The sequence below is a fragment of the Daphnia pulicaria genome, chromosome 4 (genome assembly GCF_021234035.1).
Source record: "Daphnia pulicaria isolate SC F1-1A chromosome 4, SC_F0-13Bv2, whole genome shotgun sequence".
NCBI lineage: Eukaryota > Metazoa > Arthropoda > Branchiopoda > Diplostraca > Daphniidae > Daphnia > Daphnia pulicaria.
Genome location: NC_060916.1, coordinates 193,759 through 202,388, shown reverse-complemented (window position 1 = coordinate 202,388; position 8,630 = coordinate 193,759). Strand labels below are relative to the sequence as shown.

General features: G+C 40.1%; 3 protein-coding genes and 1 long non-coding RNA gene across 7 annotated transcripts; 1 reads left to right on the top strand and 3 right to left on the bottom strand.

The window, feature by feature from the left end:
• Positions 1-815: 815 nt before the first annotated feature.
• Positions 816-2,021, bottom strand: LOC124336475 (glutathione S-transferase 1-like). Its single transcript, XM_046790303.1, has 3 exons — positions 1,796-2,021; positions 1,525-1,692; positions 816-1,455 (listed from the first exon to the last, which is right to left on the bottom strand). Exons 1-3 carry the CDS (start codon positions 1,926-1,928, stop codon positions 1,151-1,153), a joined length of 606 nt encoding a protein of 201 aa, XP_046646259.1. The 5' UTR covers positions 1,929-2,021; the 3' UTR covers positions 816-1,150.
• Positions 2,022-2,161: 140 nt separating this feature from the next.
• On the top strand, positions 2,162-2,456 carry LOC124336590. Its single transcript, XR_006917094.1, has 2 exons — positions 2,162-2,262; positions 2,392-2,456. It is a non-coding gene; the product is annotated as an uncharacterized LOC124336590 (long non-coding RNA).
• Positions 2,457-3,051: 595 nt separating this feature from the next.
• LOC124336466 (glutathione S-transferase 1-like) lies at positions 3,052-4,291 on the bottom strand. 2 transcript variants are annotated; one of them, XM_046790290.1, is made up of 5 exons: positions 4,136-4,291; positions 3,779-3,917; positions 3,544-3,711; positions 3,338-3,483; positions 3,052-3,273 (listed from the first exon to the last, which is right to left on the bottom strand). In XM_046790290.1, the coding sequence occupies exons 2-5, from the start codon at positions 3,909-3,911 to the stop codon at positions 3,106-3,108; spliced, it is 615 nt and encodes a 204-aa protein (XP_046646246.1). In that variant the 5' UTR covers positions 3,912-3,917; positions 4,136-4,291; the 3' UTR covers positions 3,052-3,105. The 2 variants fall into 2 exon arrangements, with proteins under 2 accessions (XP_046646246.1, XP_046646245.1); XM_046790289.1 differs by having other exon boundaries at positions 3,779-3,922; positions 4,136-4,224.
• Positions 4,292-5,654: 1,363 nt separating this feature from the next.
• On the bottom strand, positions 5,655-8,538 carry LOC124336462 (probable glutathione S-transferase 7). Of its 3 annotated transcripts, none has more exons than XM_046790286.1 (5): positions 8,445-8,494; positions 6,506-6,645; positions 6,256-6,423; positions 6,038-6,183; positions 5,655-5,968 (listed from the first exon to the last, which is right to left on the bottom strand). In XM_046790286.1, exons 2-5 carry the CDS (start codon positions 6,642-6,644, stop codon positions 5,789-5,791), a joined length of 633 nt encoding a protein of 210 aa, XP_046646242.1. In that variant the 5' UTR covers position 6,645; positions 8,445-8,494; the 3' UTR covers positions 5,655-5,788. The 3 variants fall into 3 exon arrangements, with proteins under 3 accessions (XP_046646242.1, XP_046646241.1, XP_046646240.1); XM_046790285.1 differs by lacking the exon at positions 8,445-8,494 and adding an exon at positions 6,765-6,876; XM_046790284.1 differs by lacking the exons at positions 5,655-5,968; positions 6,038-6,183; positions 6,256-6,423; positions 6,506-6,645 and adding exons at positions 7,328-7,649; positions 7,738-7,883; positions 7,963-8,130; positions 8,207-8,346 and having other exon boundaries at positions 8,445-8,538.
• Positions 8,539-8,630: the final 92 nt, after the last annotated feature.

Below are 8,630 nucleotides of genomic sequence, written 5' to 3'. Positions count from 1 at the left end.
GAACTTGCAACCTGCAATTGAAATTATTTGGCGAAATGTTATTGCGGTGTACACTGTTTACCTCACACGCTAATTACGACCGTGTGTGACAAGTTGGTTATTATTATTATTTATTTTATTTTTCAAATAAGATTCAACGACATTAATTTACATTTTTAATAGTTTAGATAAATCAAACCCTCTGACAGCTGACAGCCGACTGGCTGCCAGTTTCAGTGTCTTGGCGAATGGCACAACTACCATCACGTTTTCTCGTGGGACTACAAAGTATAGCTGAAATTATAGGAAGTCCCGGAATAAGTTTTCCACGCGTAGTATAGTTGTGATCGATTTCCTTGGCTGGCTCGGTCTCCGTTTACGACCGGAAAATCTCCGGACGGGAGATGGCACTCATCCCTTTGCCTCAGAGAATTGCCCACATATTCTAATACATTCCGATGAAAATGTCGGAGAAAAAGGAATTAGCAATTGTACAACCTGCTCCGACGGACGAAATCTCCCGTGAACATCAAATCGATACGTAGAACACGCAAAGTATGAAGTTGCTAAATCAGCGAAACAATCCTTAACAACAGTTTTGCCCTTATCAACAACAGACAGTTGAATTGCTTTGAATCCGTCACTTTGAAGTTCCGTTTTCCCTTATGTAATTATATATCCACTACATTTTATTCAAGCACTCACTGGATGCATGGAGACAGTGTCGAATCCAAGATCCGAACATTTGTTTCCCTTTTACAACTTTCATTTTACAACTATCCACTAAAGTGATTTAACCTTTTGTTTAAAACAAAACTAATCTTATAATTGCGTTCCAGCATGGGGAAGAGAACAATTCGACGAATGAGCTTTGCGAAATTATTCATTGTGAAATGCACAGACATGGTAAAATAAAAAATAAAAATCCTTTTAGCTTATTAATTCGTCGCTTGTTTACAGGAATTGCCTCATAGAGAAACGTGGGGTATTTTTAATTGCGATGCTCGTGTATTCATTCTTTCACGATGTGTGTCAAAACGCGTGCAGTAGTTTACATTCAAAGTACAGTGATTCAATTCTTTAATCTCTAATTATTCCAACTAGATGAGAGTGCTGTTGTGTGCAACACCATGGCGACCCAAAAACCATCTTCTTTTGAATGATTTTACATTCAATGATAAGCCGGACGGGTTTCGAGATACTTTTTAATGTTGTCGTTGCTTCCGATTTGGCTGACTAGAGCCGCCATGTTGGGGCTATCTTTCAATATGTCTGGATGCTTGACAGTAGCGTGATTGAAGAAGGCGTAGCAGGCTATGTCGGCCCAGGTGACGCCCTTGCCGACCAGCACTCCGCCGTTCTTGGCCAGCTGAGCTTCCAGGACGGCCATGTGCGGAATCAACTTTTCCGAAGCGAATTTAGTCATCAGGACCTTCTGCTTCTCGGGATCTTGTTCGTCGTGCACCGGTCGACCGTCTGCCAATTGATAAACGCCAAAGAGTTATGACGCCAGCAACCGAAACGACGGTAATAATTGTTGATTACTAATCATGAAATCTTTGATGCAGTCGGCGTACATGTCGACTTGAGCTTGTTCCCAGTCACCCTGGCCGGCCAATCCGTGTTGCCGGGCAATGTATCGCGCGATTGCGTAAGATTGGGACAGAAGTTTACCGTCAAACTCCAAAACGGGTACCTGGCCGAACGGCATATCTATAATATTAAATTGAATTAAATTGAATTAAATTAATCTTTTTTTTTTATAAGGTGGCAGATGTTATTCGTTGGAAACGTCACAGGCTCAGTTTATACTTACTCGCTTTCAGCTGTGGCCATTCGCTGGGCTCGAAACGGACATCTTCGAACGGCACTCCGGCGTAATGGAAAATCATCCGGGGCAGCTCACCCAGCCCGTGCAAATTAAAATAATGCAGTTTGTATTGCGGCATATTATTTGACGAGTTTACCAAATGTTTTCTGACGGATGGAATAGTCGGAGATGCGTTATAGTTGTTGAAAGTAGTATAGTATAACTTCGTTTCCGTGGGTTCTTCTATTTATCTAGTCGCAGCTGGAAAGGTCCCACACAAGCGCACAATGTTTTGAAACACGGACGTAACCAACGGAAACACTCGATAACGATCAACAGATCGCATCGGATGGGATTAAATATTTTATTACCTTCCGCGGTCTATAGGAACGTCAAACGCGGCCAGGAATTGTGTTTGGGAAAACTGTTGAGATGGAAACGGGCAAGTCATCTCTCCGCGCCTCGATCGATTGGTGAGAACTTTCTAGACTGGCCGGGGGAAATCAATTTTGTACTAAAGTCGCTTATAAACCTTATTTATTTTTTATTTATTTTTATTAATGCGATGAAATCAAGTTTAACTTTGTTACTTTTGTTTTCAGAATATGCGAGTGGCGCGGAGAAGATAACAAAATAAATCTATCAAACGGGATTATAGTTATTTTTTTAAAATATCGATTGCTATTCCATCGATCTACAGTGCTGGAAACATTGTATTCTCCTTACATTGTGGATCCTTCAGTGTTTCAAGCTGGCGTTAATAATAGCCGTGTGCTTAGGGGGTCTAGTGTTTCGCGATCGGTACAAGGATCGATTCCGTCACTAGTGGATCGAATGAATGTGAGCAACTGAGATGGATGTAACCGGCCAGACATGACGAATGCGGACCCAATAGAAGAATAGGATAAATCGACTCTACACTCGAAATGTTTCCCGTGACCGATGGATGTCGCGGTAGGACAAGATATGTTCCTTCAATCTTTGTTGGCAGGTATAAATCGGTATAATTACATTTTTGGGAAAGAAGCACTCCTGGCTGATGACTGCTAGACAATCTTGATAATTTACTTAATAAAAGGGGTAACGCCAAGCCGAGTTACAGATGCCTTATGCAAAGCTGTAAAGAAACTTCAAAGGATTTTGGATGTAGACAGCATGACTTGCATTTCCGCGAAAATGAAATGATTGTGTTGACATACCAGGAAAAATGTGGCTGGTCTATGTTATCCACTGAATTAGTTGTGATAAGAAAATTTAAAGTATTAAACTTATTTATAGCCAGTATATTTGAAGATAATCTATTGCAATAACAAAATTTAAATTTCGGTTTTAGGACGAGATTCAACCCATTTCTTAATGTTGGGCAGAGCTTCGACCATAGCGATCAAAGCTTTCAAGAGTGGCGCGTCCTTCAAGAAGTCCTCGCCGAATTTCTCGACAAGGAAGGCGAAGTAACCGTAGTAAGCCAAATCAGCCCAGGTCAACTGCAAACACAAAAGTTTCCAATCAGACGGTCCTCTCACAAATGTTTAAAATAATCAAATTCACCTCTTTTCCAACCAGATGCCCACTACCGTTTGTCTCCAATTGCTTCTCAACAATAGCAACATGGGGGGCAACATTGTCAGTCATGAATTTCTGGTAGAGCTCCTTCTGCTTGTCTGCATCCTTCTCCAAGAATGCTGGTCTCATACCTGAACACAAGAGAATGCTGAATATACAGGTAATACAATTTTCAATCAAGTACTAGTTACCAGTCATCAAGTCATTGATGTTGTCAGCATACATGTCAGCCTGTGCCTGTTCCCACTCGTCTTTGCCAGCAAGACCATGTTGCCTGGCGAGGTAACGAGAAATGGTGTTTGACTGTGCTAGCATTTGTCCGTCAACCTCCAAGACGGGAACTTGGGCAAAAGGCATACCTACACCAAAGTAAATGAATCAATTAAATACTCATTTTTATACAATGTCAGAAATATCTATACTCACTAGCTTTCAGTGCCGGCCATTCAGCCCGCTCGAAACGAACATCCTCGAACTCAACACCTGCCTGATTGAGAATCAGACGGGCCAGCTCAGCACGACCACGGAGGTTGAAGTAATGAAGTTTGTAAGCCGGCATTTTGGACTGCAAAGAGAAAATGAAATTAACTTCAAATTCCAACTAGGCAACTACTATGGCTGTCAAAACTGCGCAGTTGCTGAAAAACCGTCAGCTGTCAAAAACAGCTGATCACACAAGAAACAATACGCCGAATGCCAGATCGCAATAACACAGCGACGGTACGTAATTTTTCGAGCTTTTATTAATTTATTTCTACTTGTAAAATTGTAACTAGTACTTACTCAGATAAGCAGGTGTGTAAGCGTCGAGAGGTTAAACGGGACTGAGCGATTGCAGTGGAATGCCGCGTTCTTTTTATACTCGTTGCTGTGTGGGCCTAGACTGTGGGAAAAAGAATTGCGTGAATGACACGTGTACCCGCCGTTGGATGACTAGGCGAATGGAATTTCAAAGGGGAGGATATTTAAGGGGAAGGGATGCGCAATGGTGAAACTTAATCGTTATATGTCATTATCGGTCCTTCTTTTTTTTTTTTTTTTCTTCTTCAAAAGGATGTACACAAAATTGCATTTCTTTTATTCATTATTGCGTCACGCTTCTTCTGGCGCCGCTGGCGGATCCCGCCGACTTTTTGTTTTTCTTTCAAGGGCAAATTCTTGCCCAAATTCAATAACCAACGAATCAAAACGAATTCGTTCAACCGCAGACAATCGTTTGAGGCTATAAAGACTAGACATGTCTGGTTTTCTCCCTTTTATTATTTATTAAAGCGAATTAACTATCTTTTAAAAAGATTAAGTGACTTGTTGAATCGTGTCGTTTGTATCAATTTGGGTGGAAGATTTATTATCGCTTTTGTCTGCAAACTTCCTGTAATTCTTGGCATCTCAGATGGTGTCTCAAGGCTATTTCTTTTTCACTTGTTGTACAACGAACGTTTTAAAAAAGAATTTTGTTTTAAAATGAAATAAAGTGAACAAGGATGAGAACAGCGTCTCCGGTTTCTTTCGTCATCTTGAACGGACGGATGCTCATGGGACAGACGCTGAATTCACAACTTAAGTAATTCTAATAGTGATGACTGGGGTAAAATTCGTGCTGCGCGTTTCGATTATTAAGTGGACAGTCTACAGCACTGGTGACTCATCAAGTTAGCGTATATATACCCTCAACCGGAACGTTTCGGTATTTTTATTATTTACTTTCCACGCGAGTGTTTAGATTCAAGTTACCAACGTTTTCTCTGTTCGTTTACAGTTATCCAAACACAAAATCTTTTGTTTCATTTGATGCGATAGAGATATCGAATAACCTTTGCGTTTATTATCCATTAAATTATTGATGGAAATAGAAACTTCATTAGTGATTTGATTACAATTAAATCCAAATGTTTGTCTGCATATACCTATGCTGGACTTTAATGTTGAGGACTTCAAAAAGGTTCGTGACGTTTCGGTGAAAATCATTTTCCGTACGCGTGGCCAAGGCCATAATTTTTTGTTCTGGTCACGATTTCACGTCTACCTGTGTATTGTGTTGCGTGGATTCTTGTTATAACACTTTCCATAGGGCAATTTCCGAGTGCAGGGAAGCGCTTACTCCGGAAATGTCTCCCGTCATCCTGACACGGCCATTAATACAAAACACCGCGCGTACATTCTAGCGCGTTCCAGCAATCGTCGCCTTTTCGGTTTCCCGAATTGTTTGCTACTCGGTCAACCGTGGAAGAGAAATAGTTACATCCCATTGCTGAAATCTATTCAACATTACAGCCGAATTCTCGGACGGACGGTGCGAAAAAACTATGTAAGTTTTGTATTTCACGTATTGTATTAAAGTAATAATCTGTGATGGAATTTTCCCGATCGGATTAATTATAGCCTACTATGATTAATTATATTTTGTTATAACTACTCGTATAAAAATATTTCTTGTTAATTTTCTTCGGGGTATTTTGAATCTCGAAATTCAGTCCATTTCTTGATGTTGGGCAAAGCTTTGACACGATCAATCAGTGATTTTAAAAGTGGCGCGTCTTTCAAAAAGGCCCCACCGAATTTCACTTCAATAAAGTCCGAAAAGAAAGCGTAGTAGGCCAAATCTGCTGCAGTTAGCTGTATAAATAGAAAATAAGTGATGATTCAGAATTGCAATCGTTCATTTGGCAGCTGTGGCCAACTCACCTGCTTCCCAACCAAATATCCGGTGTTGTTCTTTTTCAATTGTTTTTCAACAGCGACAACGTGCGAACCAATCGTGTCAGTCATGAATTTCTGATACAATTCTTTCTGCTTTGCGGGATCTTTCTCCATGAACGGCACCGCTGCAGCTACACGTCAACAAACATGATTTTAATTAACAGAAAATGTTAATAACACCTTTTTTTTAGAATGGTATTTACCGTTTAGCAGGTCGTGAATGTTTTCAATGTACATGTCAGTCTGAGCCTGTTCCCACTCGTCTTTGCCAGCTAGCCCGTATTTTCTGGCCAGATAGCGAGCAATGGCGTTAGACTGGGCCAGTACTTGGCCATCAACTTCCAGAATAGGAACTTGACTAAAGGGCGTAGCTATAATATGCAGTAAGAAGAAAATTTGTTATAACTAGATTTGCGTGAAGTTAATTATAAAAGCAACACGCGGAATACTGACTGGGTTTTATGTTCGGCCATTCGCTGTGGGGGAAGCGGACGTCTTCGAATTGAACGCCGGCCTGGCTAAAGATCAGACGGGACAATTCGGCACGACCTCGACGCGGGTTGTTAAAGTAGTGAAGCTTGTAAACAGGCATACTAATTTAAATTACCATTGGAAAAGAAATTAAAGCGGTTAAAGAGAGATTAACAGATGGTTTCCAACATTTTGGGTCAATGGCAATAAATATTCAGCACATAGGGTAAAACCTAGATACCTGAATTTGAATTAATTGTTCGAAAAAATTTCTGAACCGATCTGTTGAGTGAGAAGTTTACAACTGGACATCCAGCGCCGAGAACCTCTTCTTTAAGTACTTGTCCGCTCTCGCAGCAACTATTCTTGCATCCTTCCCGAACCTTAAAGCGTCATATCTTTTTAAAAAATCTTTTAAAAGTGTGACGAAATACTTGCCTTTGATTTCGTATATTCGGTACAGTACTATACTAACGCCAAGTCACGATGACTTGCATTAATTCTTTAAATACTATATTTTTATTTAGGCATTATTCACTGATGCAAAGCCTTCGTTCCCCTTATTTCAGTTTCTTCATTCGTTATATCATTTTCACATATGTAAGTGTACACACAAGCGTTCCCGATTTATCTTCTATCTCTATCTCGAATTACAATGTCCAACAATCGTCGTTTTTCGGTTCCCGAATTGTTTTCTATTATTTGGTCAAGCGTGGAATTTAAATAGATACATCCTCTTATTAAAATCTTTTTATTGAATTAATTTTTTTATTTAATTTTGTGACAGACTAGCTAGCGCGAAAAAAAATTTGAAGTTTTGTATTTCACGTATTTATTTAAACAAAAATCGGTGTTGTACAATTTTCACGCCTAAAATTGACGATGGAATTTTTCCGATCGAATTATTAGTGATAGCCAAGTATCATTATAATAATATTTCTTATTCATTTCCGTCAGGGTAGTATTTTGAATTTCGAAAATCAATCCATTTCTTGACGTTTGGCGAAGTTCTGACACGAACAAGAAGTGATTTTAACAGTGGCGCGTCTTTCAAAAAGGCCCCGCCAAATTTCACTTCAATAAAATCCGAAAAGAGAGCGTAGTAGGCCAAATCTGCCGCGGTTAACTGTGAATAGATGTTGTAATTAATCGGTAAAATAAGATTTGCCGCATCGTATGTATTTTTTTCAGCCAGGCAGCTGTGGCCAACTCACCCGGTCCCCAACCAAATTTCCGGTGTTGTTCTTTTTCAATTGTTTTTCGACAGCGACAACATGGAAAGCGATGGTTTCGGTCATGAATTTTCCATACATTTCTTTCTGCTTTGCGGGATCTTTCTCCACGAATGGCACCGCTGCAGCTACACGTCAGCAAACATTGTTATAATTAACAAAAATAGGTAAAAACTAATAACATTTTTATGTTTGTTAATGGCTTACCGTTTAGCAGGTCGTTAATGTTTTCAATGTACATGTCAGTCTGAGCCTGTTCCCACTCGTCTTTGCCAGCAAGACCATGTTGCCTGGCAAGGTATCGAGCAATGGCATTCGACTGGGCCAGCATTTGGCCATTAACTTCTAGGATAGGAACTTGACCAAAGGGAGTAGCTATATTTAGCAAGAAGAATGGATTAATTAGAATTTAAACAGCGTCAAGTTGAACAAAGCAACACGGTGTACTGACTGGGTTTCATGTTTGGCCATTCGCTGTGGGGGAAGCGGACGTCTTCGAATGGGACGCCGGCCTGGCTGAGAATCAGCCGGGACAATTCGGCACGACCTCGACGCGGGTTGTCAAAATAGTGAAGCTTGTAAACTGCCATACTAATAAATTACCATTTCAATTAAATTAAAAGCGAGATTAAATTTCTTCCAACATTTTCAATGCCCAACGGCAATACGTTGTAGAGAGTAGCCTATACCTGAATTTGAATGACTTGTTCGTAACAATTTCTGAACCAATCTGTCGATAAAAGTTTGTATCTGCATAGCGCTGTTGAACCTCTTCTTTAAGTACTTGTCCGCGCTTGCAGCAACTATTATTGCATCATTCCCAAACCTTAAAGCGTCATATTTTCAATAGATCCCAAATCCCAATATGGTAAAAA